Source organism: Salvelinus namaycush, chromosome 9 (genome assembly GCF_016432855.1).
Source record: "Salvelinus namaycush isolate Seneca chromosome 9, SaNama_1.0, whole genome shotgun sequence".
Classification (NCBI taxonomy): Eukaryota; Metazoa; Chordata; class Actinopteri; order Salmoniformes; family Salmonidae; genus Salvelinus; species Salvelinus namaycush.
The window spans coordinates 30,854,986-30,880,063 of NC_052315.1; the positions used below are offsets into that span (position 1 = coordinate 30,854,986).

Below are 25,078 nucleotides of genomic sequence, written 5' to 3' on the forward strand. Positions count from 1 at the left end.
CATTCACATGGGTTCTCCTGGACTTATTTTGGTGTTGGTTGTGTCAAGTTGGTGTCAGGGGAATCTGGGGTCCATTTGGTCGTCTCTCCAAATGGTCCATTAAACCGTTTCTTTCACATGTTACATTCACTTTCAGAATCTTTAAATGGGCAAACCTGTACAGAAACCATTGCTAACATCTGCATTGTTCCAGGTGTTAGTCTCAGTCTGCAGCCAGTGTAGCTGCATTGTTCCAGGTGTTAGTCTCAGTCTGCAGCCAGTGTAGCTGCATTGTTCCAGGTGTTAGTCTCAGTCTGCAGCCAGTGTAGCTGCATTGTTCCAGGTGTTAGTCTCAGTCTGAAGTCAGTGTAGCTGCATTGTTCCAGGTGTTAGTCTCAGTCTGCAGCCAGTGTAGCTGCATTGTTCCAGGTGTTAGTCTCAGTCTGCAGCCAGTGTAGCTGCATTGTTCCAGGTGTTAGTCTCAGTCTGCAGCCAGTGCAGCTGGTGTATCTGGCAGACAGTGCTGCTGTGTTCTGGGAGGCCCTGGTCCCATCTGGGTTCTAATCTGTAGGCTTGAACAGAAACACAGACAATAGCAGCAGTTTGCCTCAGGACCTTCCCTACCAAACCCTGTCCCCAAAACTAATTTAAACATCCATTCCCCAGAAGCAGAAAGCACATTTTGTGCAAAATCTATAATTTTTATTCAAAGCACCCAAGGGAATCTGAAAATCAACATTCTTTTGAGTTTGTCAGTGGTGATGTCTTGCCATGTTGTTGTTTTGCAATAGATCTAAAAATATGTGTCTGTAATATTGATGAATCTCATTAAAGTAGACGTGTGACTGAGTTTCATGACCTCTGACCTTCTTTCCCCTCTCTGTTCTGGTCACAGATATTTAGTCTTCCTGCAAATCAAGAGAGATCTGTACCATGGCCGCCTCCTGTGTAAGACATCGGATGCTGCAATGCTGGCTGCCTTCATCCTGCAAGGTACAGTGACAGGAGTTGACAGGCTGGATTTGCCTGCCCCACTCTCTGGACTGTATTTTCAAATTACTTTTCCCTTGCCAGTCACCCCACCATCGAGATAAATACCAGCCAGGAAAAAAATACCTGGATTGTAGTGTAATCAGTTTGTAACGCAAATGATATGTCCTGTGGGTTTCTTACCTCTGTATTGACTGATCTCTACTGTATACTAAAAAGTATGAAATTAGAATTTCATGCAGACAACATGTGCACCGCCATACTAATTTACACTGTCAAACCATAGCTGACAAATAAAGATGGGACGGCTGATAAGTAAGATCAATGCTTTGAATGCATAAACATGAGGTTGTCGTGCTAGGTTATAAGGTCTTCAACATGATTATCAGGCATCTTGCTATCAGCACTATCGTTAGCTGTTTAAAATCAAAGCAAATTGTATTCGTCACGTACACAGTTTACAGTAGGTGCAATGAAATGCTTATGTGCTTGCTCCCTCAACAATGCAGTATTATTCAATTACATTATTCAATTACATTAACAGCAATAAAAATAGTCAAGTCCAAAATAACTATTAATAGAAGTAATAGGAGAGGTAGTATGCATAGTAATAATGGAAGGTATTACACTGTATTTACACATATAAAGTGGGTAGTGACTTGGTCACACAGTAGAATAAATAGTATATACTAGAACAGCAGCTTTGACTGTGTGTGTGCATGTCTGCGTGTGTGTTCTGAGTGTATGTTTGGGCGTACGTTAGTGTGTAAGGTTTGGATGTGTGGGTAGTCAGTGGAAATAATCTCTAAGGTGCAAATAGTCTCTAAGGTGTAGGTCTATGCAGGAAGACATCTAGGGATAGCTGTTCAGCAGTCGAATAGCCTGGTGGTAGTAGCTGTCAGAGCCTGTTGGTCCGAAACCCAATGCTCTGATACCGCTTGCCAGATGGTAACCGAGTGAACAGTCTGTGGCTCGGGCAACTGAAGTCCTTGATTATCTTTTGGGGCTTCCTCCGACACCCTCTGGAGTAGACGTCCTGCCTGGCAGGGAGCTCGCCCCCAGTGATGTATTGGGCCGTCCTCACCACCCTCTGTAGAGCATTCTGGTTGAAGGTGGTGCAGTTGCCGTACCAGGTGGTGAAGCAGCCGGTCAAGACGCTCTCGATGGTGTAACTGTAGAACTTCTTGAGGACCCGTGGGCCCATGACGTATTTCTTCAGTCGCCTGAGGTTGAAGAGGCACTGTTGCGCCTTCCTCACAACGGTGGTTGGTGTGATTGGACCATGTCAGGTCATCTGTGATGTCCAGGCCAATGAACTTGATGTTTTTGACCCTCCCCCCCTCTGTTTCCTGTAGTCCACGATCAGCTCCTTTGTTTTGCTGACATTGAGGGAGAGGCTGTTTTCCTGGAACCACTCTTGACAGGGCTCTGACCTCCTCCCTGTAGGCTGTTTCATCACAGTCAACGTCAGGCCCACCACCAGTGTGTCATCGTTAAACTTAACGATGGTGTTGGAGTCATGTGCGGCCACGCAGTCGTGGGTGTACAGGGAGTACAGGAGGGGGCAGACCACACACCCCTGGGGGGCCCCCCATGTTGAGGGTAAGCGTGGCGGAGGTGTTGTTGCCTAACCTCACTACCAGGGGCGGCAGGTAGCCTAGTGGTTAGAGTGTTGGGCCAGTAACTGAAAGGTTGGTGGATGGAATCTCTGAGCTGACAAGGTAAACATCTGACGTTCTGCCCCTGAACAAGGCAATTAACCCACTGTTCCTAGGCTGTCATTGTAAATAAGAATTTGTTCTTAACTGACTTGCCTAGTTAAATAAAGGTTAATAAATAAATAAATAACCTGGGGTCTGCCTGTCAGCAAGTCCTGGATCCATTTGTTCCTTGAGCTTAGTGTCAATGGTGTTGAATGCTGAGATGTAGTCAATGAACAGCATTCTCATGTAAGCATGGAGCTCACACACAGTAGACCCTCTTAAAACAGGCAGGCTGTATGTTTGAGGGGTACAGCGAGCGAGCCAAAGTCTGCAGAAAGTGCAGTATCAGGTCCCTTGGCAGGTGCCCTTGCTCTGTTCAGGAGGGGCTGCTGTTGAATTAAAGATGTGCTGCCTGGTCACCTCCTTGTCCTCGCTCGCTGGGGGAAATAATTGTCAGGGACTTCAGTGCTGCATGAAGTCACAACAGCAACCCTGGGCCAGTTTAAAATGTTGTCATTTCAGAGCTCTGCTGCCTGTGATCCAACACATGGAATGATGTGGATATTAGACATATTACTGTATATACTGTATGTAACCATGTAGGGTTAGAGTGTTGTGCTGTGAAATGGTATATCATTTCATGAACATTTTTCTATCTCTGTGTTCCAGCTGAGATTGGGGACTATGACCCTGGGAAACATCCTGAAGGATACAGCTCTAAATTCCAGTTCTTTCCAAAACATTCAGAGAAGCTGGAGAGACGAATCTCAGATATACACAAGACAGAATTGATGTAAGGACCAATCCACTGTTCCTGGGTCTCTCTCAACCACTCACACATGCATGCACGTTCATGCATACACACAACATTCAACCTATAAGACAACTCAAAGCACTTACAAGTGATTCAACTTTTATAGCACTATTCATTTAAAATAAATCTCAAAGCGCTGTAGTTGTTATCGTCTTGGAGACTAGTTCCTTCACCCTTTTCTCAAACATTTGTTTCATCAAATGGAAAATCTTCTAAAGCTTGCAACTAGCAGAAACAGGTAGTTAGACTGGCTAATGTCCCTCTGTTATTTAAGGGTTTTATAGAAAGCAGGGTTGAGATGGTGGAATTGTCTTGAGCACACAAATGAGTACTACCTTTCATTAGTACAGTCATTAGTGTACTAATGATCTGGTAGGGAGTGCAATGCAACACACCTAATGAAGTAGGAGAAGGTAGTGTGCACACAACGCACACACACAAACATGCACACGCATCACTTTCTCTGCCAGCAGGTTAGGAGATTAAGCATCACTGAGGGTTTCTTCATGATGATACACAGGTTAGCAGATTAAGCATCACTGAGGGTTTCTTCATGATGATACACAGGTTAGCAGATTAAGCGTCACTGAGGGTTTCTTCATGATGATACACAGGTTAGCAGATTAAGCATCACTGAGGGTTTCTTCATGATGATACACAGGTTAGCAGATTAAGCATCACGGAGGGTTCCTTCATGATGATACACAGGTTAGCAGATTAAGCATCACTGAGGGTTTCTTCATGATGATACACAGGTTAGCAGATTAAGCATCACTGAGGGTTTCTTCATGATGATACACAGGTTAGCAGATTAAGCATCACTGAGAGTTTCTTCATGATGATACACAGGTTAGCAGATTAAGCATCACTGAGGGTTTCTTCATGATGATACACAGGTTAGCAGATTAAGCATCACTGAGAGTTTCTTCGTGATGATACACAGGTTAGCAGATTACGCATCACTGAGGGTTTCTTCATGATGATACACAGGTTAGCAGATTAAGTATCACTGAGGGTTTCTTCATGATGATACACAGGCTGTGACAGAGACTTACCACACTGATCCTTCACGCTCTCCCTCAGGACTCTGAAGGTCATGTGATTGAGGCCGCATGGATAATGGTTTAGCCATAATGAATGAGCTATTTATCCTTCCGCAAGGCACTTCTCCTTTGTTTAAACCATAATTAGTATGAGATAATGTGCTCTATAGAAATGAAAATACATTGAAACATGGATCAGACATTTTCACTTTAGCTCAGAGGTGATTTGAAGGTTCTTTAATGTTTGTTGCCATTACTGAGTGCTTTGTCTACACTGAAAAAAGGTGCTTCAGTATCTAGAACCTAAAAAGGTTTCTTTGACTGTCCCCATAGGCGAACCCTTTGAAGAACCCTTTTTGGTTGTAAGTAGAACCTTTTTGTTTCCAGGTAAAACTCTTTTGGGTTCCATGTAGAACCCTTTTCACAGAGTGTTCTACATGGAACCCAAACGGGTTCTACCTGGAACCAAAAAGGGTTATCCTATGGGGACAGCCGAAGAACCCTTTTGGAATCCCGTGAACTGGTCATGGCCATGGAACACACTTTATACTGTGGAAAGCATGGAGGATGTGACTGCACCCAAATGAGTGTAGTCTGAGGTTCATAGATATAGGAGCTGTAAGATAATTATAGATAAGATCCTCTGCTGCACTCTAGTGGATTGTTCACGTCTCACCACCAACAAAACACCTGTCCAACATGCCTGGCTGTGGAAAATATCCTTGGAATGCTGAGGCAGGTGCCTATTTAGATTTTTTGAGTGTATCAGTAGTTCAAGCCGAAGGGTCGCGGGCATATCTTGATGTGTTTTTTCCATTGATTGTGCTGGAGGTCAGGCTGATACTCACGTTACTCCATTGCTATTGGATGTTGAATGGTTGGTGCTTGATTAAATGTTAAATTTGTAAAGGCATTTGTAAAGGCATTACATTTGTAAAGGCATCTAGGATGGTTGACACACTATCTGCATGTCTGGCCATGTATCCAGATCTCTGTGGTCTATTCAGCATCTGCTAGCTCCGTCTGGTGATCAATCCTCTGTGTAAGGGGAAGAGTTTTGTCACTGTTAATATTATTCAGGCACTTTACCTTTACTTGTTCTTTTCATAGACCTGGCTGTATTGATGTTAAGTATCTTAATCAGACATTGATGCCATATTTGTTGGTGCTCTCTCTCAGTGGCCAGACACCTGAAACATCAGAGCTGAACTTCCTCCAGAAAGCCCAGATGCTGGAGACATATGGTGTGGATCCTCATCCATGCAAGGTGGCCAATTCTCACACACTGCTGCTTCAGTTTAAGACATTTTCATTTAAAGACATTTTTTCCCTCTACTTGAGCTTTGAGGTCTCTCTTGGTAGAACTAATAACAACTTTCTAAAACAAATAGCAGCATATACAGTTATGTAGTATGTTCAGTGCGTGTGTGTATTTGATACAGGTATATCGAGTATGTATGTATGGTGCCATTATGTAAAACACTTTATTCTTTCTGACAGGATGTATCTGGAAATCCAGCCTTTCTTGCCTTCACCCCGTTTGGATTTGTCGTGCTTCAGGGAAATAAGAGGGTTCATTTCCTCAAGTGGTGAGTAGAATGATTTCTCCTCTAACCCTAAACCAAAATACCCTATCTTGTTATACTGTCACAATCAACAGAGTGTGTTCATCTGTCTCTCTCCTCCTGACCAGAGGGCCAGAATGCATACAGGACTTACAGGAAGGAGTCTCATTATCTTAGCTAGTCGCTACCATTCTGGGCATATGATTCCACAGCCTGTCTGTTCAAAATCAACTTCTTTACAGATTGGATGCTTAAGAGAAAAACATGTTTTCAACCACAACGCAGAAATGTTCATGCATGCAGCAGTGGCTATAAGAATCTTCAAAGACATATGGATCAATGCTGAATTCTATTCCATACAGCTCCTCTCTTTAAGCCAGTAACCCACTATTTTGGGTACTGTAATAGTTCAATATGGGTTAGATATAGAAATCCCACCACCTAATTCAGTACCGTATCTCTGTAATACTTACTAATTCTGGCCAAGTAGACAATGTGAATGTTACAACATGTTACAATATTTATGGCTGCTTTGTTGGTTTTACCCATCCCATGTCCCCAGTTTGCCTGGGATATTATCAGAAATGTGTTCTGTCAGACAAACATGGAGCTTTTTGTGTGATCTGTTAGTGGTTGTGAGGACTTTTTAAAGAGCCTCAGTGCAGCCGGATGTGTGTGTAACTATCCCCTTTCCTTGTGGGCAGGAATGAGGTGACTAAACTGAAGTTCGAGGGAAAGATATTCCATATATATGCAAATCAGAAGGAGGTGAGAGCATTAATTATTGTTGTGTGTTGGGGGGTCAAGCAGAGAGAGCAGCGCAGCAACATACTGTGACTGTTCTATGCCCATTATACTCCATGATCTAGTCATACCACAGACCAGTGTGTTCAATCAACAGCGGTAGTTACAGTAATGACTCTTGACTCTTGAAACTCTGAGATAAACTGTCAGTTTGTTTTATTTTCCTGCACATTTATTTCTAATGTGCAGGACAAAAAGATCATCTTGACATACTTTGCACCAACACCAGAGGCCTGCAAGCACCTGTGGAAATGTGGAGTGGAGAACCAAGCCTTCTACAAGTAAGTGTTGTTCTTCCTCTAGTCTGTAGCTACACACTGTACTCCAGTGTATCTGTGAGAGTGGTCCAAAGGGGGCTCTCCTCTCACCCTGAAGTGTCCTTCTCAGAGAGGGGATGAGACGTGTGGCAACGGTGACCTATTGTGAGTGTGCACTGGAGTGAGGCGGTGAACACCCCACTGCTCCTCCAGAGAAATGAGTACTCCTTCCGTCTCAGCCATGACTGATTGTATGTCCTCTACCCACCACCTCTGGGAGGAGTTAAAATATCACCACCCCCTGCAGCACATCAACACAATCACTGGAGAGAGTGTTGTAATGGATGAGGGTGACAGGGAATGATGCTAAGGAGCGTGTGGGCTGAGAGAGTGCTCAGGTGATATAAGGACACAGAGGAAGGGGGAGGGAGAAGAGGGAAAGGGGGGAGGAAAGGGCAAACGTAGGGCAGCTCACAGCACACAGCGAAATGGAATTAGTATGATGAGATTTCCGGCTATAGGGCTGTAGATCTCAGTGGGGACTGGTGGATTTTCAGGGACGCCTGGCTCATTGGCACAGAGTTTCATACTGCTGTAATGAAAGCCATCTGTCTATGAGGGCTACATCCCACAGAAACAGACACATGCACATCAGGCACACACCACACATTTATAATTCAGGGCACCATGATCTTTTATGTAATTTTCCCATAGTTATAACTAAGCTATGTCTTACATATAGTATAAATATGCTAATATGTCTTAGATATAGAATAAATATGCTATTATGTCTTACATACAGTATAAATATGCTATTATGTCTTACATACAGTATATTATTACACACAGGCAGTTAGGAAAGCTAAGGCTAGCTTTTTCAAACAGAAATTTGCATCCTGTAGTACTAACTCAAAAAAGTTCTGGGACACTGTAAAGTCCATGGAGAATAAGAGCACCTCCTCCCAGCTGCCCACTGCTCTGAGGCTAGGAAACACTGTCACCACCGATAAATCCACTATAATTGAGAATTTCAATAAGCATTTCTCTACGGCTGGCCATGCTTTCCACCTGGCTACCCCTACCACGGTCAACTGCCCGGCACCCTCCACAGCAACCCGCCAAAGCCCCCACCATTTCTCCTTCACCCAAATCCAGATAGCTGATGTTCTGAAAGAGCTGCAAAATCTGGACCCCTACAAATCAGCCGGGCTAGACAATCTGGACCCTCTCTATCTAAAATTATCTGCCGAAATTGTTGCAACCCCTATTACTAGCCTGTTCAACCTCTCTTTCGTATCGTCTGAGATTCCCAAAGATTGGAAAGCTGCCGCGGTCATCCCCTTCTTCAAAGGGGGAGACACTCTAGACCCAAACTGTTACAGACCTACATCTATCCTACCCTGCCTTTCTAAGGTCTTCGAAAGCCAAGTTAACAAACAGATCACCGACCATTTTGAATCCCACCGTACCTTCTCCGCTATGCAATCTGATTTCAGAGCTGGTCATGGGTGCACCTCAGCCACGCTCAAGGTCCTAAACGTCATCATAACCGCCATCGATAAGAAACATTACTGCGCAGCCGTATTCATCGACCTGGTCAAGGCTTTTGACTCTGTCAATCACCACATACTTATTGGTAGACTCGACAGCCTTGGTTTCTCAAATGATTGCCTCGCCTGGTTTACCAACTTCTTCTCTGATAGAGTTCAGTGTGTCAAATCGGAGGGCCTGTTGTCCGGACCTCTTGCAGTCTCTATGGGGGTGCCACAGGGTTCAATCCTCGGGCCGACTCTCTTCTCTGTATACATCAATGATGTTGCTCTTGCTGCTGGTGATTCTCTGACACACCTCTACGCAGACGACACCATTCTGTATACTTCTGGCCCCTCTTTGGACACTGTGTTAACTAACCTCCAGACGAGCTTCAATGCCATACAACTCTCCTTCCGTGGCCTCCAACTGCTCTTAAACGTAAGTAAAACTAAATGCATGCTCTTCAATCGATCACTGCCCGCACCTGCTCGCCCGTTCAGCATCACTACTCTGGATGGCTCTGAATATGTGGACAACTACAAATACCTAGGTGTCTGGTTAGACTCTAAACTCTCCTTCCAGACTCATATTAAACATCTCCAATCCAAAATTAAATCTAGAATCGGCTTCCTATATCGCAACAAAGCATCCTTCACTCATGCTGCCAAACATACCCTCGTAAAACTGACCATCCTACCGATCCTCGACTTTGGTGATGTCATCTATAAAATAGTCTCCAACACTCTACTCAACAAATTGGATGCAGTCTATCACAGTGCCATCCGTTTTGTCACCAAAGCCCCATACACTACCCACCATTGCGACCTGTACGCTCTCGTTGGTTGGCCCTCGCTTCATACTCGTCGCCAAACCCACTGGCTACAGGTTATCTACAAGTCTCTGCTAGGTAAAGCCCCGCCTTATCTCAGCTCACTGGTCACCATAGCAGCACCCACTCGTAGCACGGGCTTCAGCAGGTATATCTCACTGGTCACCCCCAAAGCCAATTCCTCCTTTGGCCGTCTTTCCTTCCAGTTCTCTGCTGCCAATGACTGGAACGAACTGCAAAAATCTCTGAAGCTGGAAACACTTATCTCCCTCACTAGCTTTAAGCACCAGCTGTCAGAGCAGCTCACAGATTACTGCACCTGTACATAGCCCATCTATAATTTAGCCCAAACAACTACCTCTTCCCCTACGGTATTTATTTATTTATTTAGCTCCTTTGCACCCCATTATTTCTATTTCTACTTTGCACATTCTTCCACTGCAAATCTACCATTCCAGTGTTTTACTTGCTATATTGTATTTACCTCGCCACCATGGCATTTTTTGCCTTTACCTCCCTTATCTCACCTCATTTGCTCACATTGTATATAGACTTATTTTTCTACTGTATTATTGACTGTATGTTTTGTTTATTCCATGTGTAACTCTGTGTGGTTGTATGTGTCAAATTGCTATGCTTTATCTTGGCCAGGTCGCAGTTGCAAATGAGAACTTGTTCTCAACTAGCCTACCTGGTTAAATAAAGGTGAAATAAAAAATAAAGAAATCAAATAAAATATTGCATGCACACATCTCCCAGGAGGACTAGGCACTAGGCCATAATGCATGACAGTCAGGGTGTTGGTTTCCAGTCCAACCTGGGCTTAGAGAACCAGATAGAATATAAGAGGGCTGGAAATAAAGAAGCCCATTGTATGTACTAAAAGTGAGAACAGCAAAGTGAGAATAGGCTGTGATGCTGTAGGAGAGAGAATAGGATCAGTCCACAGACTCCTTACAATGTAAAGAGTAAAAAGTATTAACAGCTCCAAAAGTTCACCCCTCTTTTCTTTCTTTCCTTTTTCTTTCTTTCCTCTTCCCTTCTTTTCCCCCTTCATCAGGCTGGAGAAGTCGAGTCAGGTGCGGACAGTGTCCAGCAGCAACCTGTTCTTCAAGGGGAGTCGTTTCCGCTACAGGTATAGCCAATTGTGACAGTGAATAGAGGGCACAGCAGAGAGCCCACAGCTGTGCTGTAGAGCTTGTCGCTTAGGAGGGGACCTTTACCTGTGCCTGACACCTCACACAGTAGGCTAGAGGACACAGACGGGATAGTGTTTTAGTTGCAGGTTCCATTTCATTCTTTTCATATCTGTGAACACCAAAGGGCAAGGGGCGGGAAAAATAACTGGGCATGTGAAACCTTTTAAAGGTTTTATAGTTATTGTGTTTCACCTGTTTTATAGTTATTGTGTTTCACCACAATATGAACTAGAAATCTAAATGTTCAATGGTTTCAAATGGTTTCAAATGATTACAGGTGAGTCCAGTGTGTTATGATGAAAGGTTGAGTTTGTGTTTCAACCTTTGGTTATTTGTTTGATATTGCAGTATTGTCTTGAGACAGTGATTGGGTTAGAGAGTGGGTTCACCAGGTTAATCTAATCTCAGTTCCCATGTACTGTACTGATGCTTCTCACTGAACTGCTGTCAGTGTACTGTGTGGCACCAGGGAGTCTGGGGTCGTGTGTGTGTGTGTGTGTGTGTGTGTGTGTGTGTGTGTGTGTGTGTGTGTGTGTGTGTGTGTGTGTGTGTGTGTGTGTGTGTGTGTGTGTGTGTGTGTGTGTGTGTGTGTGTGTGTGTGTGTGGTTTAAAGCACAGAGAGGACCTGGAGTGGTAGAGCCCTGGTGTAATTCCTCTGGTTTCATTAATAGATTACTTTCCTTAGCTTCGGGGCCTGGGGTGTGTGAGTGATTGCATTGTTAATGTAGCACACTCAGCTGTAAGCTCAATTATTAAGTCTGTAAGCTCAATTATTGTGCTCTATTGTAGTGGACGAGTAGCGAAAGAAGTGATGGAGCAGAGTGCCAAAATCAAACGAGAGCCTCCAGAAATACACAGGTAATATCAATGCTATCCACTAGATGTCAATGGGGGCAGTGTATCATTTCAGATTACAAATATGGGATGTGTGTGCATGTGTGCCTACGTATGTGTGTTTGTGTATGTGTGGACATGTGCATGTTGTGTGTCTCCACAGGGCTGGCCTGGTTCCCAGTAGAAGCTGTCCGTCCATAACTCATGGCCCGCGCCTCACCAGTGTTCCACGCACCCGCCGGAGAGCTGTCCACATATCCATCATGGAGGGTAAGAGTTTGACCTGACACTTGACACACTAGTCCCCTCAGTCAAACCTGGAACTCAATAACAATCCCCTCAGGATTGTGGACAGTAGGGACACAGCTCTGTCAGTTTTCTGTAGCTATATGAACATGTACGGTAGACTGGAGAGTTGTGGGAATGTGTCGCAACGCATTAGTTTGGATCTGTGGTTTTAAAAGTCATCTGTGGATAATTCAATGGAGCAATAAAAGAGGGGAGGTTGTTAAATCCAACGAGTTTTAAATGGATCAGGTTCTTGCTCCTATTTGGGAGCCTGTTATCCCCCTCCCCAGAACACACACGCATATACACACACTGTAACCTGAGCTTGACCATGTCCCGGCTTGTGGGAGTGTTGCAGGTTCTAAGTCGCATGTGTGTGTGTCACTCAGGCTGCTCTATTTCAGTGCCAGCTCTCAGCGCTGGGCGTGTGTGTGAGAGTGAGGGGTACAGTGCCAGTACAAAGGCAGTTGGTGCAGCCATCAGTCAGTCCACCTGCCCTGGGGCCTGGGCTCTGAGCCTCCTCACACACAGTGATCTGACCTGCCTTTGTCCCTGAGGCTAACCTTGCAGGCTGACACTGCAGCATGGGCTTGGGTGAACAGGAGCAGCATGACTGAAGGTCACTGGTACCTGTCCTTGTCACAGTTGAGTCCCTGCCTGCCTCCCAGTATGTACACCTGGCTATACGCAGGTCTGGCTCTAGGCTGCTTGCAATGAGTGAGAGGGTCTGGTGCTGCATGTCTCAGAGAGCTATGAGAAGTTCTCACCCATCACCCATCACCCCCTGCCTGTGCTGACTGGCTGTCTTACAGTAGTATTAATACCCCTGCTGAAAATAGCCAGGGCCTTTCTCTCCATGTATGTCACTGCCCTGGGTGGGGCCTGAACAGGGCCAGCGCTGGCCGTCTGAACACTGCTAGAGCAGGACAGTGGCTCTCGCTAGCCCTCATACTGCCAGCCAAGACAGCAGCCATCAGTCTAACACACATAGTGAGACCACCAGGGCTCTGGGACAGGGACCACCAGGACTGTACAAAGACACACATGCTTTGAGCTCTAGAAGACGCCATCATGGTAAAGTGTCTGATCCGCATCACCACCCGGGTGAACGTCCACCTGCGGATGATCAACCACTGCTACCGAGATGTGAAGGTGCGCGTGCTGAGCCTGGGACCCCGGATGCTGGGAAAGGCCCTGGGCGTTCTGCCCCTCTACCCTGCCCTGACTGGGCAGGAGCCTGACAGCCTCTCCCCTCTGCCTCCCCCCATCCTGCCTGGCACCCCTCTGCCTGACGGCCAGCCCGACAGCCGTCCCCAGTCCAGCACCCCGACAGGTAACCTCATCAGCACCATCCTGGAGTGTGTGTTACACAGTTACCAGCTCTCTCTGTGTTAAATCACTCCCACCACATCAATGTTGACCGAATGGAAATGGCACCATGCATTTGATGCTGTTGATGTCTGATCCTCTAAATCATATGGTCCTTGGTGGTCCTTTGTGAATGGAGTGTCTTTTGGTCTATTTTTCTTTGAGATGTTGGTTCATTTATCCTTTTGTTGGTTTAGACGAAGTCTTGAGTTTATGGGTCTCATTATTCTGGTTGTGGTGGTTGAGGTACAAACTAATGAGCTGATCCTGGTTTGTTGTTGATTTGTGAAGTTATGATTTGATTTTGAATTCAATATATTTTGAATTATATCTTGGCCTTTCAAGGATTTTGATGTCCTTTGCAAAATATATTGTGCAGTCAATTGTTTGTAGGTTGCATTTGGCAATCTGCCCTGCAACCAAGCATATCCTATGATGTACTGAAGGAGATTACCAATGAGTAAAGATGGCCTCTCACTGCCACCCACTTCAGAGGCACCCTGCTTTTGCTTTGACAGAATCTCAGCAGTCAGCATGGTTTAACAGAGCTGGCTTAATCTCGATTTTGTAATTCCTTGACAAGGATTTTTTTGGCCTATGGATGAAAAGCACACGTATGAGCATTGACATACGCCTCATCTTCAGGAGATATGTTAATCCCTCTGCCTCTATGAAGGTGTAATATTGCGGTGGCTGTCTGAGGAATGGAACAGTCAGTGCAAGCTCAACCCTTTCTCACCCGCAGTGACGTCTGTCCTTCAGCTCTTATAAAGAGAATATCTAGATACTTTTGTTTGCATGTCCTTTAGGTATATTCAAAAATGCTGTTTTTGCTTTTTACAGGGTAAGCATGTGATCACCAATGAGCTAGCAACCTTTAATGCATCCAAAAGCTCCCGCTAGGCTACCCCAGAGACCAATACTGTGTCAGAAGTTATTTAGGAAATCATGACAGTTGAAAATGAGAGCAAAGGGAATTCAATTGACATGGGACATTACTTGAAATATTTATATGTATTACTATCTTGTGGATTATGATATTCTCCCCATTATTGCATAGGCCTGTTTACTTCACATGTTGTGGTCATTTTAACTCCCTGTTAGTAGGTTGAAATGAGCAATAGTTAGTGTGTGTTATTATCGTCCTGTACTTTGACTTGAAGGCCTATCAAGAGTCCATATACAGTACATAGGCCTATATTAGCTTCTGACTGAAAGATAAAACGCACACCCACTGTGACCTTCAAGGTTTAGACCTGGGAGGGCTCAGAGTGCCGTGGGACTAATGAACAAGCTGCTAAATAGAATGGAGCATGTGTTTGTTGATCTATCTATATGTCACTGGACATTGCCCACTCATCAGACCTTCATCTAGATCAATGATCCAGTCCAGACTCATGTTCATATGATCCACCATTAAAGCAAACAGATTGCATTATGTTACTGTATAAACACACTGATATGCTCTCACAGGATTGAAGCTATCTCTTATTAGACATTAGCACTGCAGTATTGTGTGTACTGGAAACCCCCTCTCACTCTGGGGATCTATGATCAGGTTTCCCTTCTCAGACTGGTATGACTGGAGCCTGAGTGTCTCATGCCTGTAACAGACCTCTTTACACCCCGTTTATGAACTCCTCTATACCTGCTGTACCAGTGTGAACACTAGATAGTCTGTAGATACATCTCATGTCAGTGGTCTGTCGTGTATGCATAGTGTGTGGATAGTGTATGCATAGTGTGTGGATAGTGTATGCACAGTGTGTGGATAGTGTATGCATAGTGTGTGGATAGTGTATGCATAGTGTGTGGATAGTGTATGCATAGTGTGTGGACAGCTGGAGTCTGTAGCCAACTCTACTGGTATGTTTTTATTTCTCCTGAGTGTTTCTGTTTCTCTCTTCCCTCACCCTCCTCGCCCCGCCCCCCTGCCCTGACAGGTCTGGAGTCGTTGCGTGACAGTGCCCACTCTACGCCTGTGCGCTCTGTGTCCCATGGGGACTCCTTCATGCCGCGCTCCCGCAGCCTGGCCACGAACGCCAGCGAGGGCTCTGCGGTGATCTCTGACGAGGCCTACAGCCCCTCTGACAGTGTGCTGCCCACCCCCGTGGCGGAGCACAGCCTGGAGTTGGCCGTGGCACGCCAGGTCAATGGAACCCCCTGCAGCATCGAGGAGGAGAAGGAGTCGGAGGCGGGCACCCCCTCTGTGGGGGAGGCAGGCGACTTGACAGACAGTAGAGCGGCGGTAGAGGGTGCAGGGGGTGCCTCGTCGCTCAGCGAAGTGGAACAGGTGAATAAGTTTGTTTTAAGTGTCCTCCGTTTGCTCCTTGTGACCATTGGACTCCTCTTTGTCTTGCTCCTCCTCCTCATCGTCCTCACCGAATCCGACCTTGACGTTGCATTTTTACGTGATATCCGCCAGACCCCCGAATTTGAGCAGTTCCATTACGAATACTTTTGTCCCCTCAGGCGGTGGTTTGCCTGCAAGCTCCGCTGGGCGGGCAGTTTGCTCATTAACAAATGAGAGAGAGAGTGAGGCCATAGAGTGCGTAAGCCCATTCGGGGGTTTGAGAAGACGATTAAGGCTCCGGAGAGATGGAGGGCAGCCCCGTCCCAACCATGAACCCAGCTTCTCTCATGATACTCCCGCTGACATACACCTCGGACCACTCCTGGAATCACTGTGCCAGGAGTTTCTCTCTCTCTCCCTCCATTTTGAGTTACTCCCCCTTTTTTTCCCTTTACGTTAGTTTCTTTTTTACAAAGCCAGAAGACATTTTTGCATTTTTTTTAATTTCAGGTCATTTCAGGTATTTTATTTTTTCAAAAAATATAAACAAAAAAATATTAAACTGAAATCAAAGAACTGAAGTATTTTAGAACGTTACTTTTTAGGAAGTAGACATTTTGTTGCAACGAATGAAAGTTGCCTTCATTTACTATTTATTGTTTGGAACATAAAACATTTGCATATGGGAGGAATGTGTTGCAAGGATATCAGGAAAGCCACCAAGTCATTGAAATGGTTCAGAACAAAGTGAGCTAGATACAGTTTTGAAAACATCCATCCCAATCAATACATCTTTAATGGTTTTCATTGGATGGCCATCAATCAGAACACCTTATGTGAGGGAAATTAGAGCAATGTGCATTGTGTCTGTCTGTCAAAGTGCAAGTGATTGAAATTGAGTAAGTCAGGATGATTACCAAATGCCTTTTATGAAGAAAAAAGTAGATGACATGAAGACCGTTTTGAATTTGGTGGATTGTTTTAAAGTTATAATTTAGTGGAAATGCAACTACTGTATGTGTTTAAAGTAGAAACTGTGAAGTTTTATAAAGGATACAGGATAAACCAGTAACCATGGTGTTTTGTGACCCCATTGTGTCAGTAGCTGTTAGAAGTGTTGATGATCAACCTCATGGAAACACTCACTAGCACCAATAGGACCAGTCTAGGTAGATGTGCAATACTCTTATTGTTAAATACTTCAGTACTTTTGAATGAGTGCATTTGTTTTGTCATATTTCTTAATTTAGTTGTGTCTACATGTCTTTATTATGTTAAGATCTGATGAAATTGAAGGATTTCTTTGTATAAAGAATTTATGGTTTATTTTAGTTACATATCAACCTTGCTCTTAAGTTTGTGTATATCACACTACAATTAATTGTTAGCATAAGAATTACAATGATGTACTTTTTGTACAAAGTAGTTTGTTTCCTAATATATTGACAGTTTTTCCATGTATATTTTAACAGAACGGAAATGTTATTTTGTTAATGAAGATTAAATTATACATTTTTTTAGCGCTGTGTTTCAAGTGAGGTCTAGCATTTATGGACAAATTGGAAGGGGGGTTTAACTCAGAAACAGGTATTTTATCCAGATCCACTGACTCTCCACAGATCACACCTCTCTCACTCCACCAGCAATGAAGCATCAGTCACTGTATGCACGCTTTTTAGAAGTCAACACAACTATTTCCAATGCCCACTATGGGCCAGGAAGGCACAACAGATGGTGGAGGAACAATACATATTTTAGAAAGTAGGCTGGACTACAATACCAACAGAAAAAGCATAGTCAGTCCAAAGACATGCCTGTAAACATCACAACAAATGCAGATAGTCAATAGTTTTCCAAAGTTTGAGTGGTGACTGTACAGACTCTTCTGCCTCATAGCTCAAATGAGCAATAATTCTGCTGTCATGGCTGCTGGATTCTGGGTAAAATCTGTTTTTGTGTTTTTGTCTACCTCCTCTACTGTACCTGGTGCAGGTGTGAGTGTGTTTGTATGTAGGAATGTAACAAACTTCAAGATGATAATGTGAAGTGTTGACAGAAAAATATGGTCTTATTTTTGAAAAGGGAGAATAAAAGAGAGTGATAAGTAAGAGAGATTGGAAAGAAAGAGATTGAGTGAGAAAGAGGTACAAGGGACGTCAGAAGAGGTAAGCAATGAGGAACTGGTGAGTGACCAGCCTCACATGAAAGTGGCCGGTACAAGTATAGTCAAAGGGGAATGCATATGTGAGCACTTGGTGCTTGTGATTCAATTGGCAGTACAGCCATGCCTGTTTTGGCCTGTTATTTAACACCATGACCTCCATACAGCTGATCCATCCTCTGATCCCCCAGCGGTGCTGTTGCCTGCTCTGCCCTGGGGAACCCAGCCTGGGCCCATGTAACCAGAGCACTGTAGCCCCTGGCCCTAAGTGTAGTCTGTCTCCCAACAGCACCCTGCTAGTTGAGGTAGACCCAGCAATGAAGACACTACAGCATACTGTAGTGCTATGGCTGGGTGTCTACTGTATTCATAGCCATTTCAGTTCTTAACCCTCAATCAACCGGGTGGATCCCAGACATCTGTGGTGATAAATATCCATGTTTATGGCACAGGGGTGGTAAAAGCAGCCCTTAGTAGCAAATCTGGTGCAGCAACCGTTATATACCGTATAAAGGCAGAAATCCCTGAGTCAAATATGCATGCTCTCTATGCTCATATACCATGCATGCACTTCCAATGAACAACAGATACAAGGATGGAGGATGACTTGAAAGGTTGAATTTGTCTGTACCTGGACGGGGAGTGTAGATCCGATATGCAAGATAACGGTACTGTTTCATTGTTTTATGCATTCATATTTCCTATTTATTACTTGCCTAAAGCTAAATACTGTAAAGGTCAACAGGACAGTAGGCAGAGTATGTTAGTGTTACTTCTTAAATGTCAGGGAACTGGAAGAGCTAAAAGGGAAATGTCAATTGATGGTCTACGTTCGTATGCATTAGCATTATGTAGCTTCAAATGTCTTTCCAAGCATGCACCAATTAAGGCAGCATCATTCAATGAGCAATAATCAGTCAAACTGTAAGAGCAAATGGACATAGAAATGTAAACAGGAGTCTTACACTGGACATTGTGCTGTTGGTTTTTGCAGTGTCAAAAATCTGTCTACTGTCGCTGTATCTACAAAACCAACAAGAGCTCATGGTATGCTCCTTTTCCTTTTTTATAAAAACAGTAATAATGTGAAGACAAATGCAGTTATCATTATTCTTAGTATTTACCACATTTTATAGTGTTTCTTTCATTGTTAGTGCTCTTGTTGGGATGTTAGCCTTCAGAGTTTTGTTCAACAGTACTTCAATGTGACCGAAGCGTCTTTCCCTGTGCCTGGAATCTTTAGTACCTAACAGCTCTGCATTTTACAAAAGGGGCAAATGAGTGAATGGACAAAGACATATATTCAGTGCATCCTCCTCATAAAGTATGGATGAACCTTTCATTTCACAGACTCAAAGGGAAAACACTGCTTGCTGTGTAGCTTTGACTTCTCATGCTGTAGATATTGTGTTAATATAGGGTGGTGGTTACTGATCCCATGTCATGTTTATGGTCAGCACTTATGGCAGCGTGAGTCATCTGTGTGTCTGGGGGAAAGTTCTGTAGTTGTCTCCACCTGTATCTGTCTGTACAGGTAAGTTGCCTTTGAAAAACCTTGAAACTATACAGTACCTTTGGTCTGGTGATGTCATGTTTAAATTATTTTATTTGACTGATCTCTATTGAGAACTGGCTGTAGTACTTGTTTGTCTGGTAGGTGTTTCAGACTCTTGCTGGTAGTGTGTTAAACAGTATGGAATTGTTCTGATGTTATCTTTGGACATCTGCTATGGTTTACATGCAGTATGTTGGCAATCATTCTGCAGTTAAGTTCTATAGGACAAACTACATTAATTTCAAATGACATTAATTTCAAAAGTCAATACACTGGCCATACACAAAGTCTGAACTGGAAACCACAGGCTAATACATAACATTGACTGGCTATTATTCTGATAAAAGGAGGTGCAAGATATTCTACATATGATGGCTGTTTGCCAGTGACATGAAGAGTAAACAGTAGCCAAGCAAAAAGGACAGCTTGAAAAAGAATATGCTAGTTTGAATGCATACAAGGTAAATGGCATTGAGCGGTCTTTTCCCGAAGGTCCCCTTTACTCTCACAGTAATACTACTTAACAAGTAGAGGGCAAACAGAGCAGCTGAGGGAGTTAATAAAATCACTCATACTATTGTCACCTTGTAATATGCTTCTACCCCCTCACCAGCTCCCAAGCAAACAGACGCTCACACAGCCATGCATATACATGTAAATAAGTGTATATGCATACCAGTGTCTGTCGGCATGTCTTATGTATTCTGCATCTTTCCATGTCAGGACTGAAGGTTGCTGTTTATTTACGTAATATATGAATATACAAATATATACAAATGTATGTGCCAAATCCAGTCCTTGTTCAGTCTCATCCATTCCGAACCCATGTTTGTACTGTAGGAAACCTTCTGTACAACACAGTATAAAATATTGTTTCTCTCTGATAGTCCCTTGTAACTGGTGCCATTAAACTACTCAAACTTGAAATAAACATTGGATAAAAATGTAAAGTGGATTCTTGTGGTTTATGGCTCTTCACTGCACATTCCCATCAATGCAATTAAAATGTCAAATGTTGTATAATCTTTCCATGAAAACAGTATGTCTCCGATAGATTTTCTGAAAGTTCATACTATACTGACGTCTAAAGGAAACCTCTTCATATTGCATGTTTTGGGGGTAAATGGCAGTAAGTACAGTATTCGAACTAGGTGTTCAAGACAACAAAAAATCAACACAATCTCTCAAATGAGCTTTGTTCAGGTGAAAGCAGGTGAGCAATATCACATTTAGGAATCATATTTTCAGGAGCCTTTATTAAAAGTGGAAACCTTCACAGCTGAAAGGATAAAACTAAGAAATATTGTTAAAGAAAAAAACAATGATAAATAGACAGACTGGAAGACAAAGATAACGCTGTAGAAAAATACACATTGTGCAAAAACAGTTAAAATGTAACAAGTAAATCATTTACAGTAAATTTTAAACAAAATGAGTCAGTCTCAAATGATGTACTGTTGCCTATGACTACGATTGTTTTGTCTGGAGTCCCTCTGTTGGACTCCAGGTATACACCTACAGTGCAGAAAAGGCTGGTTTGAGGAATGACCAGCTGTTGGTCTGTGGTGTGGGGAGGGCCATGAAGCTGGGGCTCCATCCCACTGGGGGGGGGGGGGGGGGGCTGCTGCTGCTGGCCTTGAGCCTCGTCCTGCCAAGACCCTTCCTGCTGAGCCCCGGCCTTTAGATTCACCTCTGGAGTTAGACCCTGCCCCATAACCTCATAAGACTTTTCAAATCAAATGTATTTATAAAGCCCTTCTTACATCAGCTGATATCTCAAAGTGCTGTACAGAAACCCAGCCTAAAACCTCAAACAGCAAGCAATGCAGGTGTAGAAGCACTTTTGAGACATAACACGAACCCTTTCAACTTTTTGAATTTCCAGAATGCAGGGGCCTTCTCTGCTGTTATTGTTGAAATAACTGGATGACCCAGTGTCTTTCTCTTGGTCTCTGCGGCCTCGCGTCATGTCTATCCATGCCATAGTAGAGCTTCCAGTGGTGTCAGCCGACTGCTCCTCAGCTGCAAAGAGGTTCAGACAGCGTTAACAGAAACCAACCACTCTACAGGTCAAACAGCAGGGCACAAATATGACTGACCAACATCTTTGTATTTAATTTTGGTTAATTCAGCAGGATTTTATATACAGTGGGGAGAACAAGTATTTGAAACAATGCCGATTTTGCAGGTTTTCCTACGTACAAAGCATGTAGAAGTCTGTAATTTTTATCATAGGTACACTTCAACTGTGAGAGACGGAATCTAAAACAAAAATCCAGAAAATCACATTGTATGATTTTTAAGTAATTAATTTGCATTTTATTGCATGACATAAGTATTTGACACCTACCAACCAGTAAGAATTCCGGCTCTCACAGACCTGTTAGTTTTTCTTTAAGAAGCCCCCCTGTTCTCCACTCATTACCTGTATTAACTGCACCTGTTTGAACTCGTTACATGTATAAAAGACACCTGTCCACACACTCAATCAAACAGACTCCAACCTCTCCACAATGGCCAAGACCAGAGAGCTGTGTAAGGACATCAGAGATAAAATTGTAGACCTGCACAAGGCTGGGATGGGCTACAGGACAATAGGCAAGCAGCTTGGTGAGAAGGCAACAACTGTTGGCGCAATTATTAGAAAATGGAAGAAGTTCAAGATGACGGTCAATCACCCTCGGTCTGGGGCTCCATGCAAGATCTCACCTCGTGGGGCATCAATGATCATGAGGAAGGTGAGGGATCAGCCCAGAACTACACGGCAGGACCTGGCCAATGACCTGAAGAGAGCTGGGACCACAGTCTCAAAGAAAACCATTAGTAACACACTACGCCGTCATGGATTAAAATCCTGCAGCGCACGCAAGGTCCCCCTGCTCAAGCCAGCGCATGTCCAGGCCCGTCTGAAGTTTGCCAATGACCATCTGGATGATCCAGAGGAGGAATGGGTGAAGGTCATGTGGTCTGATGAGACAAAAATAGAGCTTTTTGGTCTAAACTCCACTCGCTGTGTTTGGAGGAAGAAGAAGGATGAGTACAACCCCAAGAACACCATCCCAACCGTGAAGCATGGAGGTGGAAACATCATTCTTTGGGGATGCTTTTCTGCAAAGGGGACAGGACGACTGCACCGTATTGAGGGGAGGAAGGATGGGGCCATGTATCGCGAGATCTTGGCTAACAACCTCCTTCCCTCAGTAAGAGCATTGAAGAGGGGTCGTGGCTGGGTCTTCCAGCATGACAACGACCCGAAACACACAGCCAGGGCAACTAAGGAGTGGCTCCGTAAGAAGCATCTCAAGGTCCTGGAGTGGCCTAGCCAGTCTCCAGACTTGAACCCAATAGAAAATCTTTGGAGGGAGCTGAAAGTCCGTATTGCCCAGCGACAGCCCCGAAACCTGAAGGATCTGGAGAAGGTCTGTATGGAGGAGTGGGCCAAAATCCCTGCTGCAGTGTGTGCAAACCTGGTCAAGAACTACAGGAAACGTATGATCTCTGTAATTGCAAACAAAGGTTTCTGTACCAAGTATTAAGTTCTGCTTTTCTGATGTATCAAATACTTATGTCATGCAATAAAATGCAAATTCATTACTTAAAAATCATACAATGTGATTTGTATGAAAAAACCTGCAAAATCGGCAGTGTATCAAATACTTGTTCTCCCCACTGTATATATATATTGTAATGACCTGACAAGATCATAAATGAACAATTGTCCAGACAGAGGCTTGAGTTTGCGAATTGACGGTTTATTAAACCAACTTTGCACAGGCTACTGTTTGGGCCGTAGCACACGCCAAATAAATGACAGATAACCCACAAGCCAATCGTGACCTTCTCTTGTGAAGCCCAGACGTAAAAGAGGGAGAACAAAGGCTAAACCTGGTCTTAACTTCCAATGCTCCATCCCCCTGCCCAACCCCCCTCCACGCCACTCCGCCAACCGCCAGGATGCCCGGCATCAGAACATTCCAGGCATTCCCGTGATTGGCAGATAGCAGGTTGATTGGCATGTCGGACCCCGCGAACACTGGGTACTGGTCAGTACAACACAACCACCTACTAGCCTAACACATAACACACAGCTGTCTGTGCGGGTCGCTACACAGCCCCCCCACCACAAAGTCCCTCGTCCCCGAGGGAACAAACAAAGTCTCTGAAGCGACCCGGAGGTCTCCTTTGCCTGCGTGGCCGTGATGGTCGCAGAGTGCCCCTCTGGGAACCAGGGGATGAAGGCAGGGATATGGGGGACAAGGAAGCGGGAACGGGTAATACAGTCCGTGGCTCTGGGGAACCACGCGGTGACACAGGGGGGGAGACAGGGGGAGTGGGCTGTCTGGAGCCTTGTCTGCGGCACCTGGGGGTGGGTGCCTGGAGAATGTCATTGCCAGAGAGGGGAATTGTGGGGGTTCCTGGGGTTTGGGGAGAAGAGGCCCCTCTGTATGGGGCTAACCTGTCCCGGTGCAGTGCCACCTTTCTCCCCCTGGGAGGAAGCTGCACCCGGTAAACAACCTCCCCTACCCTCTCCAGGACACTGCAGGGTCCCACCCAGTGACTGTCCAACTTGGGGCATCTGCCTTTTTTCCTTTGCGGGCTGTAGACCCAGACCAGCTCCCCAGCCACAAAGTGCCTTCCCCGGGTGTGCACGTCATAGTTCCTCTTCTGCCTCACACCTGCATTCACCAGCTGCTCTCTGGCGAAGGTGTGGGCTGTCTCCAGGCGGTCCTGGAGTCTCCGGGCATACTCCGGCCCCGGGGGAACATGAGGGCTATCCAGGGGCCGACCAAACGCCATCTCCGCAGGGGTGCGGATCTCTCTCCCCAGCATGAGGAGGGCAGGCGTGCAGGAGGTGGAGTCTTGGACAGCGGAGCGGCATGCCATGAGGACCATAGGCAGGTGCTTGTCCCAGTCACGCTGGTGTTTGGAAGAGACGATGGCCAGCTGCTGTCCAAGCGTTTTGTTGAAGCGCTCCACAAGGCCATCACTTTGAGGATGGAGAGGAGTAGTGCGGGTCTTGTGCATACCCAGCCTCTCACACATGGTGGCGAACACACGGGACTCAAAGTTTCTGCCCTGGTCGCTGTGGATGGACTCTGCCGCTCCAAACCTGCTGAACATCCCCGCTGTCAGGGCGTCGACGATGGTCTCTGCCTCCTGGTCAGGCAGAGCATAGGCCTCGGGCCATTTTGTGAAATAGTCCATGGCCGTGAGCACCCAGCGGTTTCCACTGTCTGTGGTGGGGAACGGCCCAACTACATCCACTCCCACCCTCTCCATGGGAGCCCCCACTGGGAACTGTTGGAGCTGAGCATGAGAGCGGCCTGGGGGGCCCTTTCTCGCTGTGCAGTTGTCACAGCGGCGACAAAAGTCCTCCACATCCCTCTTGTGCTGCCCCCAGTAGAAGCCCTGACGGAGACGGCGCAGTGTTTTTGTGACCCCAAAGTGTCCAGTCCCCACCCCCCCATGAGTACTCTGGAGCACAGCCTCCCGCAATGCTTTTGGGACCACCACCTGCCACCTCTCCTCTCCCGTAGCTGACTCCTTCCATGCCCGCTGTAGCACGCCATCAGCCAGCCGCAGTCTCTCAAACTTTGACCACAACCCTTTGGTCGCGAGTGAGAGCGCTGTCACCTCTTCCAATGGTGGCCTCACTTGCGCCTCTACCCACTGTAGCACTGGCTGTAGGTCTGAGTCCCGTCCCTGCTGCTGCCGCCATTCAGCCACGTCGACAGTCTGCAGCTCACAGCAGACAGGCCCGCTCGCCCGACACACTGTGGCACAGACCCCCTCCTCTGCACACAGCTCTCTCTCCCGTCCCTCTCTCCGTTCACAGTGGCGGCAGCCGTCTGCAGTACAGGGC

The 25,078-nt window shown here is 45.3% G+C and overlaps 1 protein-coding gene across 1 annotated transcript in view; it reads left to right on the forward strand.

Annotated features, from left to right (window-relative positions):
* LOC120053229 (FERM domain-containing protein 5-like) overlaps window positions 1–15,733 on the forward strand; it is a 118,284-nt gene extending 102,551 nt beyond the window's left edge. Inside the window, exons 5-14 of the mRNA XM_039000377.1 lie at window positions 875–972; window positions 3,342–3,465; window positions 5,709–5,796; window positions 6,030–6,118; window positions 6,799–6,862; window positions 7,088–7,179; window positions 10,578–10,652; window positions 11,506–11,574; window positions 11,714–11,820; window positions 15,150–15,733. Coding sequence (XP_038856305.1) covers window positions 875–972; window positions 3,342–3,465; window positions 5,709–5,796; window positions 6,030–6,118; window positions 6,799–6,862; window positions 7,088–7,179; window positions 10,578–10,652; window positions 11,506–11,574; window positions 11,714–11,820; window positions 15,150–15,733 — 1,390 coding nt within the window. The remainder of the gene's footprint in view (window positions 1–874; window positions 973–3,341; window positions 3,466–5,708; window positions 5,797–6,029; window positions 6,119–6,798; window positions 6,863–7,087; window positions 7,180–10,577; window positions 10,653–11,505; window positions 11,575–11,713; window positions 11,821–15,149) is intronic.
* Window positions 15,734–25,078: the final 9,345 nt, after the last annotated feature.